This window comes from Ruditapes philippinarum, unplaced genomic scaffold (genome assembly GCF_026571515.1).
Source record: "Ruditapes philippinarum isolate M1 unplaced genomic scaffold, ASM2657151v2 ctg5563_1_1_1_1, whole genome shotgun sequence".
NCBI lineage: Eukaryota > Metazoa > Mollusca > Bivalvia > Venerida > Veneridae > Ruditapes > Ruditapes philippinarum.
In genome coordinates, this window is record NW_026859854.1 from 14,185 (window position 1) to 39,287 (window position 25,103).

The 25,103-nt window shown below is 31.9% G+C and overlaps 1 protein-coding gene and 1 non-coding gene across 2 annotated transcripts; both read left to right on the plus strand.

The window, feature by feature from the left end:
- The first annotated feature begins 17 nt into the window (after window positions 1-17).
- Window positions 18-14,303, plus strand: LOC132758123 (protein FAM76A-like). The gene is made up of 8 exons (XM_060749636.1): window positions 18-227; window positions 6,289-6,353; window positions 6,552-6,612; window positions 8,047-8,202; window positions 8,501-8,979; window positions 9,358-9,592; window positions 9,942-10,043; window positions 14,080-14,303. Exons 1-8 carry the CDS (start codon window positions 147-149, stop codon window positions 14,218-14,220), a joined length of 1,320 nt encoding a protein of 439 aa, XP_060605619.1. The 5' UTR covers window positions 18-146; the 3' UTR covers window positions 14,221-14,303.
- Window positions 14,304-23,905: 9,602 nt separating this feature from the next.
- LOC132758126 (U12 minor spliceosomal RNA) lies at window positions 23,906-24,056 on the plus strand. Its single transcript, XR_009629541.1, has one exon. It is a non-coding gene; the product is annotated as a U12 minor spliceosomal RNA (small nuclear RNA).
- Window positions 24,057-25,103: the final 1,047 nt, after the last annotated feature.

The window sequence follows — 25,103 nt, forward strand, 5'->3', positions numbered from 1 at the left end:
AATTTGCATGCACCGTGAAGAGCATGCGCAAGATCGTTTCCGGTGTTTAATTTTGACTTCCGGTTTGAAAGTCAAACATTTCAACAGAAAGTTTTATAAAAACTGTGTGCATTTAAGCAAAAAAACGAGACAAATTAAAGAAAAAAATGGCTGCTTTATTTGCCTGTACCAAATGTCACAGCAGGCACCCATTTGAACAACTATCCAAATCAGAGCAGCTTTGTAAAGTTCGTATTTGTATTTTTTTTTCTCACAAAAGATTTTGAGACAATGTTTATCGTCCGCATGTCATAATTTGTATTTTAGTTCGAATTTTATGATCATCTGACATCATTTGTAATGTCGCTGTAAAATGAAATTTCTTGAATTAATCTTAGTTACATTCAGGAAGTTATAGAAAGTCTTGATAAAATTATTTACAAATTCATTCTTTTATAAAATTAAAAAAATTTTATATGAAATTAGGCAAAGCCTATGAACGGGGAAGTCGTTAAAAAATTTCTTTCATTCTTTCCGTTTTAAAATTGTCATTCGGTATTACATGCACCGCTTCCGATTTCACTCGACGTTTATTATTTATCCGAAAAATTGAGATTTGTTCCGTTATCGGAATACCCCGCCTTTTATCATTGAGTTACATTGTAAATGGCGGCGCCCGACTAGAACTGACACTGAAAATTTCATTGATAGGTATAGAATTCTATATATTTTTTAATTGTTTTTTATTTGATTTTCTTTTAAATATACACGTGTAGTCAGTAGTCTATAGCCGTGCAAGCCAAAGCCCGGACCCGCTTCGCGGGCCCGGTCTTTGACTTCCCCCTATAAGTGTACTGTAATTGAATAAGGGTCAACTCGGCCCCTAGTCATCTCAGCACTATACCAACTCGGCACAGGTCAATTAGGTCCAGGGCTCACGCTGTCAGTCGCCATTTGTGATTATTTTATAAGATTGGCGATTATTTTTGCAATTTTGGCTACAAAATCTGGCGATTATTTTTTACTTCCAAAAGTGTTTATATAAGGTGTAAAAATCGATAAAGAATGCAGTAGACCCAATTAACACCAGCGGGCTGGATTAAATTGAGTGTCAACTTTTTATCGGTCATGTGCTGCTTACTATATTGCCCGAGGTGATAAAAAGACATGCGAGATGTATCATGTAAAATTGTACTTGAAAGATATTGTCCAGCATTATAATACCCATCAAATATCCGTCAATTAGCCACAAAAATCGTTTTTAAATGGATAAACTGGATATTTACCGTAAATTGCAGTAATTGCAAATTTTGATTTTTTTTGTTGTAAGCTGCTTGACAAAATTGCCAGTGAAAAACAATGGTAAAATATTTAAAAAGTATTAACTTCCAAACAACTATTTGCACAACAACCAAAATTGTGAATATTTCTTCAGAAAACATGAAAAAATCTGATTGTCACATATTTTCGCGACACCGATAATTTTGATATTTATTTAAAGGTGAAATAAGCTATGTTCTGTTTAAAAATCTTTACTATTATGGCAGAAAATTTGTATTACATTAGTGATGATGACATTTTTCAGTAAGTTATTCAGAAAAAAGGCTGCATTCTGTGAAAGAGTTTGCAAGAGGCTAATATGACCTAGATCTACTCCAGTTCTGTGTGAAATGTTGATAATTGACAGTGGTTATAGCTGACAAAATTTGATAAGAACAAACAAAAGAAATTGTCCAATAACATCATTATGTAAAGTTATAATGAATTTTTGATATTATTGTCATACAGTTATTATACTATATTACATTTTTATTCTGTTCTACAATAACAATTCAAGTTGTGGTTCTATGTAAAAAGGTACAATGTAGTTATCAATATACACAAATGTATCAGTTTATTTGAGAATCCTTATATAACTGAAAAGTTGAATATGTAATGTTTATTTAATCAACTGCTTATGTTGTTAATCGCTAAATCGTCAATAGTCCGCTGAACTTTTGGCTATTATTTTTTTAAGTTAAAAATATTGGCTATTATTTTATTTGAGCCAGTGTGAGCCCTGAGGTCCATAATTATGTATTACTGGCTTAGTAATTATATATTTTCATCATAATTATCTTTCTTTTTTTTAATCTAATACAGGACAAAAAATAACTTTTAATAATAAATATTTTTTGTACCAGATCTAATTTTAATAACGATAGGCTATGTTCTTGTCTATCAGTTTTTACTGGATCAAAAGGCTAGTGATTGTCATTTAATAAGACAGTCAATTATCACCTTTTATCTTATAGGTGATAATCAACTTCCTAATCGGATTAAAAAGTTAATATACATTATAAATGACGTAAATGTTCTGTTCAAACTTAATACTTAATTAACTTGTCTAATTATAGAAATACATTTTTTACTTCCTTAAGTAATATATATGTATATTATATATATATCAGGGCCAAAACACAATTTTTGGGGAAGGGGCCTCAGCCTTTTTCTTGGGGAAAATAATATTTAATGGGGCGATTACTTGACAATTGTAATCGATTAAATTATGATTATTTGTCAAAATGCTTGATTAAATTAAGTTACTGATTACTCCATTTTGACATTGTAATTGATTAAATTACTGATTACTGACAGGAGTAATCAGATTACATTTATGATTACTGATTACATGTACATGCAGCTTGTTCTGTGAAAAAAATAACATTAATAACCTTACATTCAAATGTGTAATGAAGTTTGATGTTCTCTGAACATTTCCTGATATATATGAAACGCAAAGTGTGCATTTAGCTCTCACATTGCCATCATCAGGAATTTTTTCTGGCAATATGAAGTATTTAAAAACAGCAGGCATATTTCCTGCCATGCTTGCATATTGCTTTCTTTTCGATATGATGAAAATCTTTTTGTACTTTTTGCTTCTACATGGACTTAACAATACCAAAATGTAACAGAAAATATAACCATACCTTACTTTTGTCAGTAATTGCAGCTTATACTTGCTCTTTACTGAACCTGTAAAGTCTTCTCAATAAGTGATAATATACCTATCAAGGCCATTGTTATAATTTCACAGCAAATTTAAGTGGTATATTGTGACAATCATTTATGTATTGGGTCAATCTGTCAGTGATCTTTTCATCACCTTATTAAAACACAGGTGTCATCAAATCTGACCTGGGTGACTGCATTTAATTCACCTACACTACCTAAGACAATTAGTAGGCATTGACACTGGTCATGCTAATGGGCGAACTTGGAAGGTATCCAATATCTATCATAATTAAAACAAGGATGATCTCATTTTGGAATCGTCTCATTAAGGGGAAAGAAAACAAAATATCGTTTCAACTTTACAAACACATGACCAGCTTTCCTAATCATGAGTTTAAATGGATCTCTAAGATAAGAGACATTCTTAATTCCGTTGGCCGCCCTCAGATCTTTGGCAAAACCAGACCCAAATAAATCACTTGCATATACATAAACTTATCAAACAAATACTAATAGATTAATATAAACAGTCTTGGTACGCGCAGCTTCAACAGTCAAATAAAGGGTTAAATTATAAGAGTTTTAAAGAAGATCATATGCATGAAGGATATTTTTAAATTTTAAAGCAATCGGATTGTATTTCTTTATTCAAATTTAGAACATCAAATCATAAACTTCCAGTAGAAATTTGGAGATACGATGGTACTGCTTAAAATGAAAGACTTTGCACATTGTGTAGCGACAATCAAACTAGCACCGAGCAGCATTACTTTTTACATTGTAGTTTCAGAAGACAAATTTTTCCAAAACGCAAATTTAATACACGAACGCGAACTTTTGCTGAAATCACTATTAGGGTCAAATAACATTACATGTTTTAAGGAGCCTCGTGAAATTCATTAATTCTATTACAAAAACTTTCCGAAAAGCCTAATGGCAGTAATTCAAGATTACATCTAATATTTCTCACTTAAATTGTTAAACTGTTTGTTTCCTTTAAATTGCGTGTTTAATTTTTTTTCTCAACATTTTCTTTGTATATAATTTTCTATTCACAAATGAAGTTTTTTTTTCTCATAAAACAGATGTCTGTTATTTACATATTATCTATATGTAAAATTTATGAATTGCCATTACTCACATTTAACTGACAAAGACTTATCCAACATAGTCCCATTGATTCATATTTCAATTTTTCCCAATGCACGTAGTAATACATAACCGCCTCCGTGGTCGAGGGGTTAGAGTCGATGACTTCTAATCCAGTTACCTCTCTGGCGTGGGTTCGATCCCCGGGAGATGCTTTGGTAGTTTAGCGCGGAGGAAGGTAGTCAAGTACTGGTGTAACTCTCCAGGAACGATGGTTAGGAAACTACCCGCCTATATGACTGAAATACTGTTGAAAAAGGCGTAAAATGAGACAAACAAACAAAATGTAGTAATACATAATAAATCTATGAATGACATTCCTTTCAGTTGTAGATAACTGTTATGTACGACTTTCACGTGCAAATTTACTACATGTTTGTGCTAATGTTTTATACCTAATATCGTGCTATAAATACATACAGGTGCGTATTGTGTTGTATACCTGTTCAAATTATTACAATAGACAACCTCCTTATTTTTATTTTTTTCAAATGTAGTTACACGTAGAATAATAAATTAATGGTGTATATCGATTTAAAGTAAACAAACACCTGCTCGATATATCATTCCATAGTTTAGAAAAGATATTTGTATTTTTTTTCTAAAGTAAAGTTTTTTTGTGTTTTTTTCCTCATTGGCAATGTACTGTGTTAAATGATTATATACTTTGTTTGTTCGTACCGGAACTATGCATTCTCTGTTATATAAGAATTGTGTTATGCCCCCATATTGTATTAAAAAATGCTTGGGTGAAAATAAAAGATATGTTCTGTTCTGTTCTGTTCTGGTACTTTTTTAACCTTTATATGTATGTTTGTGCAGCAATTTTTTTTTAGCTTAACATGTATTGTAATCATACATGTAATCATTGTGATTACTGATTAATTGGTCATGTAATTGATTAAATTATGATTAAATTACAGGAAAAAAATTATGATTACTGATTACTGTGATTACTCAAAAAATTGTAATTGATTAAATTTAATTAAATTACCGATTACAATTACCCCATGTCTGGAAAATATGCATGATTTTGGCATACTCTCAAATTTAACACAAACTTTTAACAAGTTCTTCAAAATAGAAAAGCAAAAAGCACTGGGTAATACTAATAAGGCAGTAAAAGACCTTAATTCAACACCATCATTTGATTTTGTTCTAAATTCTATGGAAAATTAAAAAAAAACTGGGGACTTTTGAGGACCAAACTGGGGAAAAAAGAGGCTAGTTTGGTTAGGGAAGTAGCCTATATTCGGCCTCTACAAAGAAGGGTTTTTTGGCCCTGTATATATTCGGGGAAAAAGAATGAAGCGAAGAGAAATATCAACCGGTTTCACCCATTAAAGGGATCTTCAAGATAATGACGTTAATAACGTCGCTACGAAGCTTTAATTGGTGAATCGGTTGATATTTTTCTCCAATTATTATTACAGTTTTCTTAATAAAGAATTGCAATGTAAATTGGAAAAGGCATCGTTTCTTTCTTTTTTCCCGCTGCCTTTATCCGTATTGTTTCAAACTTTACATTTTAGATATACAATGTATATATATTATTTTATATAATTACATTTACTGTCACAAAATTCAATCATGGATCAGTTTTAATATCATTTTGTCTTGATATCTCTTCTTTTTAGTAACAAAGCTAATTTCAAACAATATGTTGACTTTTTCAGTTTCTATTGTGATTGTTAGTGATCGTACTACCTCTTAATTACTTTAACAGTTTTATAGTAATTTTATTGCTACTGAAAGTAAATTACTAAACAATCTATATCCTTAAAGGGCAGAGCTGACCCGTGCCGAGTTTGTATAGGGCGGAGTTGACCCTTTACCACTGTAATCTGTAATAGAACCAGTCCAAAAAATTGGATATGGTGGCACCATTCTAACTTAGATTTTTTCTCAAACTTGTTAGCCTTTGGCATATATTTTTATTAATTTTAATATGATTTCAAATTAACTTATACACATCATACGTGTAATCTACATGTAAGAGCATTACAGCTCTTGCTGGGCCTGTGGTCCAACCCATTTTATGGCTTGTTTAAATATATCTGTTTAGTTTACAAAAAAGTACCTTTATTTGCTTGAGCATTTTAAATTTGAGTAATAAATTATATAAATGAAATGATAGGACATGTTGTACTATTATTATTTCAGGGTTGTCGCAACTATCAGCCAGTAGTGAAGTGCTCGGCATGCAGGGCAGAATACACACCAGGAGAGTTAGTATAGTTTTGTGTTTTTTTTACAGGCATTTCTTTGCATGTTTAAACAATTTGAATAAAATATTTAAGATCTGTATACAGCTACAATTCATTCTGCAAAGTAAATGATATACATTTGTATATGATATATTTTAACTTAAAAAGAATGTAATCCATGTGAAGAAGTATATGTGGTATACATGTTTCTATTTGCAGGAAAGGCTCCACAAATCATAACTGTAAACATTGCACTTACAATATCAAACTTCATGGAGAGGTAATAATGCTATTGTAATTCTATTTTTGGCCGGGTTGCACTGGTGCAAACCCGGGTTATAGTATGGTGAATGTTGGGCGGCGGGCGGGCGGGGAAAAAACTTTCGTAACAGTTTTCTCAGCAACTACTTATCACAGCCTTTTGATAGTTGGTATACAGCATCAACGCATGGTCCCATAGTGTGGGATTCGATTTCAGGTCTGTCGCTCATCAACTTCCTGTTTGCCGACCTAGTTAAATTTTCAGCATTAATGGTCAATAGTAGGAAATTTTCGTAACAGTTTTCTCAGCAACTACTTATCACAGCCTTTTGATATTTGGTATACAGCATCAACGCATGGTCCCATACTGTGGGATTCGATTTCAGGTCTGTCTCTCATCTACTTCCTGTTTGCTGACCTAGTTAAACTTTCAGCATTAATGGTCCATAGTAGGAAATTTTCGTAACAGTTTTCTCAGCAACTACTTATCACAGCCTTTTGATATTTGGTATACAGCATCAACACATGGTATCATATCGTGGGATTTGATGTCAGTCCTGTTACTAATCTACTCCTGTTTGCCGACCTAGTTAAATTTTCAACATTAATGGTCATGATAGGAAATTTTCGTAACAGTTTTCTCAGCAACTACTTATCACAGCCTCTTGATATTTGGCATACAGCATTAACATATGGTCCCATACTGTGGGATTCGATTTCAGGTCTGTCGCTCATCCACTTCCTGTTTGCCAACTTAGTTAAATTTTCTACATTTATGGTCAATGGTAGGAAATTTTCGTAACAGTTTTCTTGGCAACTACTTATCACAGCCTTTTGATATACAGCATTATCATGTGGTCCCATACAGTGGGATTTGATTTCAGGTCTGTTGCTCATCCAATTCCTGTTTGCCGACTTAGTTAAATTTTGACATAATTAATGATCAATAGATAGTAGAAATTTTCATAACAGTTTTTGTCAGCAACTACTTACCACAGCTTCTTGATATGTGGTTCACAGCATTGACATGTGGTCCCATATTGTGGGATTCCATTTCAGGTCTGATGCTCATTCTTTTTCGGTTTACCAACTAAGTTAAATTTTCAACATCAATGGTCAAGACAGTGGTAGAAAATTTAAGTAACATCACAGCCTCATGATATTTTGTATACATATGCAACCCGGCCTTTTCTGTCTTTGACCCATTTTTAAAACTTTAAAAAAAAGACAATCCTAACTTTAAAATGATATCTTAACAAGTTCATGTGTAAAACTGTATAGCTCTTTACATGGCTAGGTATATCAAGCTACAAGCCTTAGATATTATCAGTTGAAATGGAAAGTTATGGTTTAAATGAAATGGAATGTTTAAATTGTGAGTAGTATTAGTATACTAATGATTGAAATATTTAAATTGATGATTCTGTGATGTTAAATACTGATCTTTTTCCAGCCAACTGTATGCAGGTTTTGTAACCTAACAGCTGCATTTGTAGACAACAAATGTCAACGATGTACAGCATATGAGAAGAAATTCGGCTCACCATTGCCATGTGAACAATGTAAAATGAAATGTGCATTTGATAAGTCTGAGAGGACAAGATCCAAGGTAAAATGAAGCAACAAATAAATTACATACACTAATTTTTTGTTTTTAAATTTTTTTGCTTTAAAAATTTGTACCCTATATCAATTATAAATGAAATTGAAAGAAACATTTCATCATGCCACAATGAGTTTGGTTTTGCTTAAAGACTACCCAGTATTATTTTGTTCTGTTTGTCTTTTGTCAGTCTCTTAAAAATTCTTCTAGAGAAAAAAGAAGTTTTTGTGCTCACTCCGACTCAAATAAAAAATTTGCTACAAATATATTTTTGAAATTAAAAAGAATTGAATTTGCATTTCAGATGGACGGCAAAACTCTATGTTGGCTATGTGCTTTAGCATATAAGCGTGTTTTAGAAAAGGCGAAACAGCGACAGGAACAAAAACGACAGGGATTAAGGTCTAATCCTAGTAGCTATGATAAACTTGACAAGCTAGATAAAGCAGAAAATAAACTTGAAAAAAATGAGAATACAAGTTCAGGTAGTAATAGCCGAGATAAAATCTCACCATTTGATAATGCAAGTAATTCCCAGCCTGCTAAAACTCCTCAGAAAGATTCAAAATCTCTCTTAAATTTGTCTGTTGGGGAAAAGTCAACACCACCCTCATTTGCATCTTCATTTGATTTTCTTCGTGAACACAAAGATGAAAAAAGCAATGACTCAAGTGATGTAGTAACAAAAGTGAAGGAAGAAGGAAGTAAAGAAGGGCCTCATAAACATCGTCATCATCATCACCACCATCATCACAAGTCAAAGCATCATCATCATCACAAAAGGTAAGTGTAATCTTTACTTATCTTTACTTTATAAAGCATGAACATTACTGTACAAGTTTGACAGTAAAATAAATAAAAGCTTACGTCATGCTGATAAACTTAAATCTTTCTCAATTTCGTCATTATATGTTGGGAAATATTGTTCTATAAATTATTTCTGATAGTTGCAATCAAATTAGATGTAAAATCATTTTGAGCCTTTTTTTTCAATTTCTTTGATGTTTACAGGTATGGATAAAATTAACTTGAAACATAGTGAATATTTTGGTGATAGTGCTAGAATGCAAGATAATTTTTAAAAGTTCAAGATTCAAATTTATTAAATACACCCTTCGAACCTTTGGATCTTTAAAATTTTGATTATATTTCTTTATAAAGATCTCATAGCCCCCGTTCTCCTAGCAAACGGCCTCGTCTAGAAAACAGTGACTCTAATGGAATGACTGGTACTCTTACACCAACTAAAACATCAGTGTTGGCAACAGAGAAATCTCCTGTAGACCCAAACAGTTCTGAGCATATTATAGCAATCAACAGACTACAGGAGCAACTAGATAACCTCAAAAAACAACTTAGTCTCAAGGATCAGCAACTCTTAGAAAAAGAGAAAAAGGTACTCAATTGCTTGTACAAGAAAACTTTAAATACTTTTTATAGTATGAGTAAGTTCTTCCTGCTGTTCAGATGAGAAAAACTGGTACTTAGATACCAGTGAATTTTAACTGTTGCTATTCAATTTTCTTGTTCAATGAAGTACCGGTATATGGGTGGCATTGTTCATTTCACTATAAGGATTTTAAAGATTTATCACCAATGCAAACTCTTTTAAAAATTCTCTGAGATTATCAATTTATCAATGTTATACATGTGTTTTAAAACTGCAGTACCATTGCAGTGTAATAGCATGTATGTACTGTTAAAGTACAAATTAGCTTAGAGACTTTGTTTCCTTTATGTTACAGATGACAGAAGTGAAAGCTGCTCAATATGAGAGTGAGAAAACCTTTAGATCTAAACTGAGTGACATGACCAAGACAAATGGAAAAGCTGTAGAGACTCTACAGGTAAATATATTCTTTTTTATGCCCCGTTCATATGGGTAAGGGGTAGGGGCATATATATATTTGCCCTTGCCTTGTTCGTGTTATGTTGAGCCGCCTCCGTGGTCGAGGGGTTAGAGTCGATGACTTCTAATCCAGTTACCTCTCTGGCGTGGGTTCGATCCCCGGGAGATGCTTTGGTAGTTTAGCGCGGAGGAAGGTAGTCTAGTACTGGTGTAACTCTCCAGGAACGATGGTTAGGAAACTACCCGCCTATATGACAGAAATACTGTTGGAAAAGGCGTAAAATGAAACAAACAAACAAACAAATGTTCGTGTTATGTCACCTAATAAGCATAAAATAGCATTTTTAGCTCGACTTTTCTATGAAAAGGGGAGCTATCCTACTCGCCGCGGCGTCGGCGTCGGCGTCACACCTTGGTTAAGTTTTTCGTACCACCCCACTTTATTATACCCCCAAAAACGAAGTTTGGGGGGGTATATAGGAGTCACCCGGTGGTCGGTCGGTCGGTCGGTCGGTTGGTCGGTCGGGCGGTCGGTTGGTCGGTCGGTCGGTCGGTCCAGACGTCCGTTGCATTTTCCTTGTCCGGAGCATAACTTGAAGACTAATGGTTGGAATTCAATATAACTACATACAATGGTCAAGCACATTGAGAGGAAGTGCAGTGCACAAGAACCATAACTCTATCTTGACTAATTACAGAGTTATTGCCCTTTGTTACTTTTCCTTGTCCGGGGCATAACTTGAAAACTACTGGTTGGAATTCAAAACAACTTCATACAATTGTCAAACACAATAAGGGGAAGTGCAGTGCACAAGAACCATAACTCTATCTAAAGTAATTACAGAGTTATTGTCCTTTGTTGCTTTTCCATTGCTTCTTTTTGTCCGGACCATAACTTGAAGACTAATAGTTTGAATTTAATATAACTACATACAATGGTCAAGCACATTGAGAGGAAGTGCAGTGCACAAGAACCATAACTCTATCTTGACTAATTACAGAGTTATTGCCCTTTGTAACTTTTCCTTGTCCGGGGCATAACTTGAAAACTACTGGTTGGAATTCAAAATAACTTCATACAATTGTCAAACACAATAAGGGGAAGTGCAGTGCACAAGAACCATAACTCTATCTAAAGTAATTACAGAGTTATTGCCCTTTGTTGCTTTTCCATTGCTTCTTTTTGTCCGGACCATAACTTGAAGACTAATAGTTTGAATTTAATATAACTACATACAATGGTCAAGCACATTGAGAGGAAGTGCAGTGCACAAGAACCATAACTCTATCTTGACTAATTACAGAGTTATTGCCCTTTGTTACTTTTCCTTCTCCGGGGCATAACTTGAAAACAGTTGGTTGGAATTCAAAACAACTTCATACAATTGTCAAACACAATAAGGGGAAGTGCAGTGCACAAGAACCATAACTCTATCTAAAGTAATTACAGAGTTATTGCCCTTTGTTGCTTTTCCATTGCTTTTTTTTGTCCGGACCATAACTTGAAGACTAATAGTTTGAATTCAATATAACTACATACAATGGTCAAGCACATTGAAAAGAAGTGCAGTGCATAAGAACCATAACTCTATCTTGACTAATTACAGAGTTATTGCCCTTTGTTACTTTTCCTTGTTCCTGGGCATAGCTTGAAAACTACAAGTTGGAATTCAAAACAACTTCATACAATTGTCAAACACAATAAGGGGAAGTGCAGTGCACAAGAACCATAACTCTATCTAAAGTTATTACAGAGTTATTGCCCTTTGTAACTTTTCCATTGCTTTTTTTGTCCGGACCATAACTTGAAGACTAATGGTTGGAATTCAATATAACTTCATACAATGGTCAAGCACATTGAGAGGAAGTGCAGTGCACAAGAACCATAACTCCATCTTGACTAATTACAGAATTATTGCCCTTTGTTATTTTTCCTTGTCCATAGCATAACTTGAAAACTACTGTTTGGAATTCAAAACAACTTCATACAGTTGTCAAGGACATTAAAAGGAAGTGCAGTGCACAAGAGCCATAACTCCTTTTTGACAAAATACAGAGTTACTGCCCTTTGATACTTTTCCTTGTCAGGAGCATAACTTAAAACATACTGGTTGGAATTCAAAACAACTTCATATAATGGTCAAGCACAATAAGAGGAAGTGCAGTGCACAAGAACTATAACTCTATCTTCAGTATTTATAGAGTTATTGCCCTTTATTCCTTTTCTTTGTCTTTCTGGACTTATTACTGAGTTATTCAATTAAACTTCATCAATGGCTAACCACATTGAAAGGAAATGCAACATACAAGAACCACAACTATCTTTAATTGCCCACAACCATAACTGTATATTTCAATTCTTTTACAAGGTATTCTGTTACTAGTAACATCCTCATTTCCTAAGCAGTCTTGTGGGGGTATTAATCACATTTAGTGATAGTTCTAGTTTCAGAAGTATTACAAGTATGGCTTTGAAACTTACCATACTTGTTCACCATCATAACCTCCATCTACAGACAAGAGTACATAACTCTGTCAAGGTTTTTGACAGAATTATGGCCCTTTTTTGACTTAGAAAGTGTATTGAGCTTGGTTAAGTTTTTTGTACCACCTCACTTTATTTCAAAACCATTGGAGGTATTGCTTTGAAACTGACCATACTTGTTTACCATCACGACCTTCATCAACAGACAAGAGGACATAACTCTGTCAAGGTTTTTGACAGAATTATGCCCCTTTTTGACTTAGAAAATACATTGAATATGGGTAAAATCCACTTATTGCCTTAACCCTTTGAGATATTGCTTTGAAACTTTTAATGCTATTTCACATCATTACCCCCATCTGTACGCAAGAGAAGGTAACTCTGTCAAGGATTTGTTTTAAAAATTAAGGCCTTTTATCGACTTAGAATCTTGGTTAAGTTTTTAGTACCAGTCCACTTTTTGACTGAACTGTTTGAGATATTAATTTGAAAGTTGGAATACTTGTTTACAATCATGATTCCCAAACATGTCCAATATACTAAATATCTTAATGCTCATGGCCATTGTTCACTTTAAAAATACAGAGATTCTTGTATTGCCTTTTACTGCAAAAACTTTTTTTATTGGCAAGCAATAAAAAAGTCGAGCGCGCTGTCTTACGGACAGCTCTTGTTAGACTGGTGTTGTGTGTTACTTTAAAGATCCTGTATGTTTTGTAATTTAGATTGCATACCACTCTTCATTGAATTATATATGTATGTAATTATGCAAATTTGTCAATTTTCAAACATAGAAGAATATGTAAAATATGTATTGCAAATATTTGTACACATTTAAGGTAATCATTAAATTATATGCATTCATTTCTTATTGGAAAAATTGACTTAGAATTTATAGAAAACTAAATTCTAATTACCTCCCTTTATTTACATGAAATATTAAATTCGGTAATATCTTTATAAATAATGTTTTTTGAAACTTACAATATCGATAAATCTTAATTTGAGCATCATAATTTGTATATAAAACCATAAAAATAATGTGTTACAGGATCTTTAAAGGTATAAGTGCTGGAGTAAAGGAACTTTCTTAGAATAAATGCAATCATGTGAATGTACAAAAAATTTGTTTCAAATTTATTTCCAGTTAGCAGAGTTATGCAGACCCATTGTTGCAAAAATAAGGATATATAGACTTTAGTCATGTGTAGCAAAAATAAGGATGTATAGACTTTAGTCATGTGTAACTAAAAAAGTAACTTATATGTTTATACATGTATGCAATAGTAGAAGTACTGACTTTATGTGATAAAAAGTGGAATGTGGCAACATCATTGTCCTATAGACACATTCCTAGCTTAAACATGTCTTCTTTAACATTTTGAATAGTCTTATTTCTAGCCTGGACTCTTTGTCTTCAATCTGTTTGTCTTTCAAAATCAATACATGTAGAAATAACATTTTTTATTCACGTATAATTATCTATTATACATTGTATTAAACAAAAATTGACAATATACATTTACTTACATGATTTAATTTTTTGCAGGAAAAGAATCGTGAGTTAGAAAAAAAGAATCGTGAGCTAAGTAAACAAGTGATTGTATTGTCAAAGAGCAAGAAATCAAGTAGTGTGTTGAGTAACAGCCAGAGTAATAGTCAGAACAACAGTCCAAGTCTAAGTTCATAATAAACTAGCTATTGAATCTACTTGTTATTTCCCTCATACATGTAATGTTATATAGGGTCTTCTGTTTAAGATGATTATATCATTCCTGTGTAGTATTTTATTATGATGCATTTTTAACCAGGTTTTCCGAAGGAAAAAACTGGTTATTAGATTGAGGTATGTCGGCGGGCGGATGGGCGGGAGGGCGTAAACAATTTCTTCTGTGCGCAACTCCTCCTACATTTCTCAACGGATTTTGACCAAACTTTCACAGAAGCTCTGTCATCAAGTGCCCTGGCGCATATTGTCTGGGTTTTGTGATTGGATAATATTTGACCTAATTATGGCCCTTTGTTTTTTTTCCTTATATAGAATATATAGTGAATAAATTCTTCTGTGTGCAATTCCTCCTACATTTCTCAACAGATTTTGACCAAATTTTCACAGAAGCTTTGTCATCAAGTGCCCTTACATATATTTTTGGGGTTTTGTGATTGGATAATATTTGACCTAATTATGGCCCTTTGTTTTAATGCCCCCCGGGCATATAGTAATTGAACCGTCCGTCCGTCCGTCTGTCCGTACGAGGTTAACCTAGAACGGCAAGTTGGATTTTTCTTAAGTTCTACCTGTACCAATGGCTTCTAAGTTTACACACTTACTAATCAATGCAAAGTACGTGATCTGGGCAAGTTTCATAACTCTGGCTTTCATATTTGCCAAGTTATTGCCCTTTTCAGCACTTAGAAAATGAATAATGGTTAACCTAAAACGGCAAGTTGGAAATATCTTAAGTTCTATCTATACTAATGGCTTTATAATTAGCACACTTACTTATCAATACAAAGCACATGATATTGCCAAGTTATATAACTGTGTCATCCATATTTCCCAGTTATTTCCCTTTTTTCACTTTGAAAATAGGGCCTTGTCTGGTTAACCTATTTCGGCAAGTTGGATTTATCTTAAATTTCTCCTAATTGCTTAATTTCTTTACTGATATCTTTCATATTTAGTAGGTGGATACCTTTGATGGTTCTCTTTTTTTTTTTTTGAGTAAGCGGTCTCTAGGGTCAAGGTCACTGGTTTAAAAAATAAATATAAACCTTTTTGCTCATACAGCTTTTATTTTTTAGATGATGACTAAGTTTAATACAAACACCTCCTTCTTTGGGTGTAGTATGGGGTCATTCGGGTCAAGGTCAATGTTACCAATGTCAAGGTCACCAATGTTAAAAATAGATTTTTACATTTTTACAGGTGTATTGACCTTATTCTATAGACAGATGTTATTTATAATTGATAGAAACATAAACTTTGATGGAGTTAGTGGTCAGTTTGGTCAACGTCATTAGTGCTAAAAATAGATTTTTACACATTTGCTCATACAGCCTTTATTAAGTGACAGATATATTTTATATTTGGTAGGAAGATAACTTGCATGGTATTCATCCTTTTGATTGTGGTTGGGATCAGTGGGTCAAGGTCACTTGTGCTAAAAATAGATTTTTACACTTTTGCCCATACAGCTTTTTATTTATTGACAGTTGTATTTCCTATTTGGTAGGAAGATAACTTGCATGGTATTCTTCGCCTTTGGATGGAATAAGGGGTCAGTTGGGTCAAGGTCACAAGTGCTAAAAATAGATTTTTACACTTTTGCCCATACAGCCTTTATTTATTGACAGATGTATTTCATTTTTGGTAGGAAGACAACTTACATGGTATTCTTTCTTTTGGATAGAGTTAGGGGTCAGTTTGGTCAAGGTCACCAGTGCTTCAAAATAGATTTTTTACAGTTTTGCCCATACAACAGCCTTTGTTTAATGACAGATGTATTTCATATTTGGTAGGAAGATAACTTGCCATGAAGTTGAATATTTTTCAACTTCACAAGTCAGAGCAATGACTTGGCAACTTATATTTTTCACAATTACAAAATGCCATGACTTTGTCAAGCTATAAAACTTGTGTTCACAATTTTTTGGAGATTTTTCTGTCCATAAGTGAGTGAATGGGTAAACATTTTTTGAAGTATTGCTACTGACAAGAATCTGAGCCGGGGGCATTTGTGTTTGTTGTTTTTTTCTTATATAGAATATATAGTGCACAATTTTTTCTGTGTGCAACTCCTCCTATATTTTTCAAAGGATTTTTTTCAGACTTTTACAGAAGCTTTGTCATTAAGTGTCTTGATGCATATTGTTGAGGTTTTGTGATTGGATAATTTTTTTACCTAATTATGCCACTTTGTTTTTTTCTTTATACAGAATATATAATGAACATTTTCTTCTGTTGCGCAACTCCTTCTACATTTCTTAAGGGAATTTGTTCAAACTTTCACAGAAGCTTTGTCATCAAGTGCCCTGATGCATGTTGTAGGGGTTTTGTAATTGGATAAGTTTTTACCTAATTATGGCCCTTTGTTTTTTCCATAAAATTTTATTATTAGTCTAATATATCCTTTTAATCACAACAAACTTGATTTAGTTACAAAACAGAAACTCTCTAGGTTGTTGCATGCCAGCAGCTCATCTACCTTCTTTTGGGTCCTGTAAAGTCAAGGTCAAGGTCATTGTTGCTAAAATTGAAAATCTGTTTCCAGTCAGGTCACTGTTACTGAAAATAGAAAATAGGTTTCCAGTCAATAACTAGTTTAGAATAAGATAATTTTATGAAATTTGATGTAAAGCAAGTTTTTATAAAGACCTCACTTGGGATGGCTTTTTGGCTCCCTAGGGTCAAGGTAGCAGTTACTAAAAAAAGAAAATTCATTATCCATGATTTACATTGCACATAGTTACATTGTTTGTTGCTTGTATTTTATTTCAACTACAACATATTTATCTACAATGGTGATAATTGAAAACCTGGTTTCATGGCCTTGCCATGTTTCTTGTTTAAAACTTGAGTTACAAATCATGTTCTTTGTAATTTTGTAACACTATTCCTCTTCAGCTGTTATCTTAAAAAAATATCAATTAATGGTATACCAAGATTTCTGTGTACTTACTGGTATTTATTACTTGTATAATGAGATTTCTGGGTACTCACTGTCTGTAGTATTTGTTTGGCTTAAAACTGAATCAAAAAATATAAAAGCAATAATATGAGACAAAATTGTTCAGTAAAAATGGTCCAGAAAATACCCATTCAGTGATTGAATAAGAATTGAGTTAAATTCTGTAGTTTTGAAAATTCTTCAGAAATTATACAAGCATCTTTGACAGAAGTGTATCAAATATGTATAGCTACTTAAATAGGTTATGACTATATAGAATATAAAAAAGTTGATGTAATGTGTTTATTGTTTAGAATTTGGTACAGTATGGATGTGTTCAAGATGCACAAATGTCTATTGTTTAAATTTACAGTCACTCTTGTGTAGTAGTGCTTGTTTTTTATTCTCTTTAAAAAGTGGCATTTAAAGAATGTGTCATATTTTTGTTGAAACATTTGTAGAAATTAAAATGTTGTTTCATTTATATTATTTTTCTAATATGAAAAACTAAGAAACTCAATGCCAGATTGTTGTGCATATTTTTAAAAATGACTTAGACAAGTTAGAATTTGAAGTAATGTTAATTTATTTGTCTTTCAGACTTATCTGAAAATATCTTAGAGCTGTCATCGATAGAGACAATATCGATGTATCATTGATATTTTTCTTGTCAATCAATAATCGATACATGGTTGAAAAATTGATTATTTTGATTAATTGTTTAAATGTCTATAAATAATGAAATTTCACTAAAAACATACACAAAGCAGATGGCCATGTCTAACAATAAGCTGTTGTTACATAATGGACACATTTCATAGCAGTTATGACAAAATATAATCAGAAAAAAATCATGCAAAGGTACACAACATATTTACATTACTAAAATCATTTAAACAGGTATGAAAAAGTATTATATATAAGAAAATAATAGTAATTATCGCTATATCGGCGATATTGCCGATATTGATGTATCATCAATATTCTTTGCACTGAATCAATGACAGCTCTAAAATATCTCCTCAACTTTCATTGTACATATCGCAAAATTCTTGTTTCCAATGCTGGTAATGGAAGCTATTGTTATATGAGTGTGAATATTTCATAATTTGTAATTTTTAAAAATTGTATACTCATGTGTTTTAAAGATCCTGTAACACAAATTTTTTATGGTTTTATATCATAAATATGATGCTCAAATTAAGATTTATCAATATTGTAAGTTCCAAAAAGCATTATTTATGAAGATATTACCGAATTTAACATTTCATGTAAATAAAGGAAGGTAATTATAAATTTATTTTCTATAAAGTTTAAATCAAATTTTCTAATAAAAAATTAATGCATATATTTTAATGATTACATATGACGTGCACAAATATTTGCAGTACATATTTTACATATTCTTTGATTCTTGAAAATTGTTTTATTAGCATAATTATATACATATATATAATTTAACTTAAGTGTGGTAATAACCTCAATTACAACAAACAGGTAGATCCTGTAACACAATAATTTATGTATGGTTTTATACCATAGGTATAATGCTTAAATGAAGATCTATCAAAATTGTAAGTTCCAGAAAGCATTTTTGGTAAAGATATTACCGAGTTTATATTTCATGTTAATAAAGGGAGAATGTTTGGAAATTGTTTTAGAAGCATAATTATATACATATATAATATTACACTTAAGTGTGGTAACAACCTAAATTACAACATACAGGATGATTAATGATCTAAAGAAAACTTATATATTTAGTTTAATACTGTTTATTAGCAAAAAAGTGCATGTTACTTTTTGTATAACTGATGCTAAAACTACTGTGTTATATTGATAATGGATAGGCATATTAACATTAAAGTGACATTTCTATGAAGCACCAAATACCTAGTTTATCTCAAACTTGGAGCAAAATTGCTCAATTTTATTGTAGATATTATAACTGTTAATTGTTTTTAGTATATGAATGTACATATTCAGTGAGTCATAATAAATAAACACGTTTTGCTGTCTACAAACATACACTGATCAACCAACAAACATATTTGAGCTGCGCCATGACAAGCAACATGGTGTGTTTGCGACCAGCATGGATCCAGACCAGCTGGGCATCCATGCAGTCTGATCAGGATCCAAGCTGTTTGCAATCAGTTTCTCTACTTGTTATATGATTAGTAAGCGAACAGCATAGATCCTGATCAGACTGTGAGGATGTGCAGGCTGGTCTGGATCCATGCTGGTCGCAAACGCACTATGTTGGTTTTGTCATGATGCGGCTCATTTTGTAACAAGGCAGAAATCTGACATCATGATATTTGGCATCTAAATATATTCTAACCCTGAATACTATGTACTTTAAGTCATGAGCAGATATGTAATGTGTATTAAGTAGTATTACCATATCTAGGCTGATCATGATTATTTTTAACAGATAAGTTAACTTATATAGTTGGTAATATAAGCTTATATTTGGCAGTTTATGTGTTTTAGATTGTTAACAATTGATAATTTATCATAAACATGGCAGTCTGAGTCTGTTCATATTCTGTTATACCATGCACATATATTCAGCAAAGTCAAAGTCTTTGCATTCATTGAGCAGTGACAATCTTTGCATATATTTAGCAATCCAGACATATCTTTGGCAATCTTAATGTCAACATTGGAACTTAATGAGAATTTAAGAATATTCTTGCTAATCTGAGAATTGTTTAAGCTAACTGGGCATATATTCAGTAATCCTGGAATATTTATCTCAGCATAAACTTGGTAATCTCAGCATGATAATATTGAGCTGTCATATTTGGTAACCTAGAGATATATATATACATATCACAACCATGCTTTTATAAACTCTAAAAACTGCTTAGTACTTGAACTCATCTGTCGCTTATAATTCAGTATAAAGTTTATCTAATTAATTAAATGGCAGTTGTAGGAGTGATTCTTGTATTATAGGTTTATATGAAAGGGAGAATGTGAGTGTTTTATATCGTATATTCAGTAACCCCTGAAGTTTATGTCTGTCACTTTGATCTCCAACATATAATAACATTTTATACGAGATTACAGATACCAATGTTGCGTTAGTTCAGACAGAAAATGATTGTATCGCATGAAAGCATACATATGTTTTATTATTTTTACTTGAAAATTTTCACAATCTATGGAACTTGTGCTAATGATCTTAGAATAGTTTAAATAAATTCCTGTTTTTCACTTTTTATCATTAATTTTTAGTCTCATTTTTTCTTTTAATTGGAAAAAAAAATGCATAATTGATAATTTTTACAAATAAAGTCTTGTGTTTATCTTTTATTTAAAATTATTACTTGTACATTATATAGATAGAATTGAGAGACATGGTTAGAGTCTTTCTGTGTTCATTACAGTTTATGGGTTTCTTCAATCTTTTTGTGATTTCCTTGTATAGATAACTGTACATGTATATTGTACATACAGATATTTTTATTGATATTTATAAAACAAAATGTGCGCTTTGTCTGTGTAGTTGTGGTATATTGCTTGAAAAAAAAATCACACAAAGTTCAACAACTTGTTAACTCGTGTAAACATGACACACTTGTATGTAATATGCCTATATGCTCTACACACAGTTATCTTTTTCCCCTTCTGCTCCTTTACAATTTTGTCATGTTATTTTATATATCTCTGTAAAATTAACCTTCAATTACACCTAAATGGCTTTTAAGAGGAACGGTGATCTTATGGTTTGGGTGTCTGCCCTGGTGTTTGTGGGTTTGAGCCCTGGTTGGGTCACAACAATGTTTCTTCATATGGCACTAGTACTGGTTAGTTCCAGGAAGCAGATTCAAGCATTTTGAGTATTAGAAATATACAAGTTCTTGCTTTTACAACCAAGATGCCGAGTGCAATTAAAATTAATTTGTTCATACAAAACTTCTTTAACGGCATTTCAATTATTATGTTTTATTGTCATCATTCATTGTGAAAGTCTGATAGCAAGTTTACAATGATTCTTGTTCATACTTTTGGTAATTGTGTTTTATCTCTATATAAAGTCTCAAATCATGTTTTACAAATATTTTATTATTTCTATTTATTTTTGCTTTGATTTTATTAATGAGTAAAATATCTTCAATGAACAAAGATTTATAAACTTAATCATTTCTTAGAAATTTTTATTTTCTTATCAAATCACTTAAATGATTTCACTTTGGGTCTATAAACTTTTAACATGCAAAGTAAAGTTTTATCATACAAAAATCACTTTTATTCTTTACTTTTTTGCGATCTTATTTAATGCTTATTGTGGCTAACATGTATATATATTTTAAATGTTTATTGTTTCCGTAAATAATACATATATATGAAAACAACATTATCAAGGCTTATGCTATAATTACATATAGACATTTTTGCAGAGTGTAAACTGTAAAATATAATTTATTTAAACTTTGTATGATCTTAAAATGTTGTAACAAAAAAAAAATGAAGTGGAAAAAATGGGGTAACAGAGTTTGTTTTGAGTGATCCTAAAGTTGAACATGAAATTTTAACTGTCATTTTATTTCAAGGGCAGATAATTTATATGTAAGCTGGACAAACCTTAAATTTACTAATTGTTTATGTTTTACATTTGGTCCTTTGGCACAGAGCAAAGTTTCATGTTATTCCATTAAACATTGGTGTCCCCTTTTTAGCTTGACTATTGGATAAGAATAAGTAGAGCTATTGCAGTCACCCGAGCGTCGGCGTCGGCATAACCACTTATGTTAAAGTTTTTGTAATAGTTGAAATATTTTCAAAGTCCATAGACATATGGCTTTAAAACTTTGCACACTTGTTCACCATCATGACCCCAACCTGTAGACAGGAGGAGGTAACTCTATCGAGCATTTTGACAGAATTATGCCCCTTTTTCGACTTAGAATTTACGTTAAAGTTTTTGTAATAGTTCAAATATTTTCAAAGTCCATTGACATATGGCTTTGAAACTTTGCACACTTGTTCAACATCATGACCCCAACCTGGAAACAGGTGAAGGTAACTCTATCAAGCATTTTGACAGAATTATGCCCCTTTTTCGACTTAGAATTTACGTTAAAGTTTTTGTAATAGTTCAAATATTTTCAAAGTCCATTGACATATGGCTTTGAAACTTTGCACACTTGTTCACCATCATGACCCCAACCTGTAAACAGGAGGAGGTAACTCTATCAAGCATTTTTTTTACTATCAAGCACTAAGAATAGTCGAGCGTTGCTGTCCTACCGACAGCTCTTGTTGCAATTAAAATCAAGGAGACTCAAAGAAAAAAGACTAACTCTTGAAATTCTGAATAATCCACTTTAAAAAAGGAGAACTAAGAAAAATTCTCATATTCAACGGTATGTAACTCAAAAACAGGCTTGTTGACTTTCAAGTTATATTGATTATTTTAAGATCGTGCAAATTTAAATATGTCTATCAATAATTGTAGCATATGCTTTTAACCTTTTTTATCAAATTTTTTATTCCATCTATTTTAGTTACTTTCACGAGCTTGTTTTAATGATTAAATTATGATTTTGCTTAAATTTTTAACAAGTAATGTTTTTACCTATGACATAATGATTTTATTTTTATACTGTAATCTTATGGTGAGAAAAATCAGTATATATGTATAATGTTGAAATTTTCCATTTAGAAATGTTAATTAGGTTAATTATCTTGCTGATCTTGATATTAATGTGACAAATTACAAGAGTTTAAATAAATATATATAGAAATAGAGTTCTTGTTGTTTTGTTTGTCTGTGAAATAAAAGGAAGCTTATGCTTACATTATATACAACAACTTACAGATAATGAATGGTTCACAGATCCTTTGATGTTCGTATATACTCTATGCTTAATGAGGATATCTAATGAGAGTCCATTAATTCACCCAACATTCGCTATTGATGCCTTTAACAAGTTTAAAAAACAAGTTACTACATTATGATAAATATCATTGGAAAAAAGTTAAATCTCTATTGTAATACAAGGTGTTATATATACAGAACAGAAATCAACTGTATTATTACAGAAATGGAATGGAAAATGGGGCTAAGGATGGTAGTACTCTAGGGGTGGGGGGTTAAATTCAGAAACAAAATGAAATAATGTAAGTCGGATTACGTTAATGTAGTGAGAATTTAACTTCATGTAATTTTGATTGAGTGTTATAAACTGTGCCCAAATTGATTAAATGTCCAGTCTTGTACATGGTGAACAAGGAGTTAGCCTATCTGTACCAAATTTTCTGCAGGGAAATGGGGCGGGGGGGGGGGTGTCAATCTCTCCCAACTTAAATCAGTCTGCCAAACTGGTACAACAGGGCTTATTTGCCTAATATGATTAAAGTTTAAGCTTAAAAACGACACCTCTGTATATATGTATTGTAAAATTGTTTATATTTGTTATAAAGTATCTGTTCTGCTCTGTTCTGTCATCACAGTCAAGATCTTAACGTTTTGAGTACGTTTTATTACCTCCCTTAGATAGATATTTTTCCATTGAATTAGCTCTGGTACTTTATGCTTACAAAAATTATTAGCAAGTGATTATAAATTATATTTGTATAAAAAGTATATACATTTAAGATAAGTTAAAAGCAGATTTGTGCCCTTTTAAAACTTACTGTATTGTCGAGAATATTTATTTATATAAATAAATCAACTACCTTAATAACTTCATGCCTTAAACTAATGAGTAAGGAAAATAATGGGCCTGTAGAAGTACAGGCCTCAGAGTAGTATCTCTGAAGAATTTCTGATAAGGCACAGGTTGCCCCCGGGTGACCCACCTACATTCGTGGGATGCTTGTGGCGAAGCGATCTTGCCTGCCTTCAAAAAAAAAATAATAACATAAAATTAATCAATTGTAATATTCAGTTCGCAATATTTTATCTGGCAATATATCGCAATGCGTTTTCATAAGTCGCAATATATTGAAGGTATAAAGTTTTTAATGATAATAATAATAATAATGATAATAAAGAAACATAAAAATTATGAATATTATTTCAAATGACTCTGAGAAGAAAAGAATATGTTGAACATTGTTTCATTGTCCTCATGTTTTATTATACATTCCAAGTTCTAATGCAACCTTTTCTGTTATTGGCGTCCGCACCGAAGCGCGACGCCCCAAGGTTATGAAATAAAATCAGATTTTGTGAAAGGGCAAGCGCAACTTCCTTGGCCTTTTCGTCAGTATGAGGCTGTTTGATTATCAAAAATGAAAGGTCGCGATATGTACAATAAATAGAATAGAATAGAATAGAATAATGTTTTATTACCAATCATGGGCCTTCTCAGGCATACAATTACATAAAATATCAGTACATTAAATGTATATAAACAAAACAATAATAAGATAACATAAGCTAATTCTGATTTGATAACACAATTAACAAAGGACTAGTAACTATATGTATTCAACAAAGGCATTTTAAATGACAACACATAAAAGAAATAGAATTTGTAAAAAACCTCAACAATAACTAACCCACAATATCTTTTGAGATGCACATTGACAAAGACTAATTAATGATGTTAATAAATAACTACAATTACTTATTATGCATAAAAGTTCTATTATTGTTGTACTGTATAAATGTACTTGACTAAAATGATTATTTATACAATCAGCTATTGACCTGTAAACGCATATTAACATGATGATTGTTTTACACATATTTGAATGTATTTGACCCCTCACTAGTATGTGGGAAAGATACTTCTATTAGATTGGAAAATAATCTCACAATTATTTGGCATTTTTAAGTTGTTGTAATTTTAAGTGACCGTATGTTATAACACTGCCATATATAAGATGCAGTAAGTTCAATAAACTTTTCATTTTCATTGCTAAGCAAAAATATAAATTG

Bases quoted from the DNA above. Each gene is read 5' to 3' on its own strand.
- LOC132758123 (XM_060749636.1), top strand. From the start codon at position 147: ATGGCTGCTTTATTTGCCTGTACCAAATGTCACAGCAGGCACCCATTT. The intron at 8,203-8,500 runs GTAAAATGAAGC...TTTGCATTTCAG, and splicing joins CTGAGAGGACAAGATCCAAG to ATGGACGGCAAAACTCTATG. The intron at 10,044-14,079 runs GTAAATATATTC...AATTTTTTGCAG, and splicing joins AAGCTGTAGAGACTCTACAG to GAAAAGAATCGTGAGTTAGA.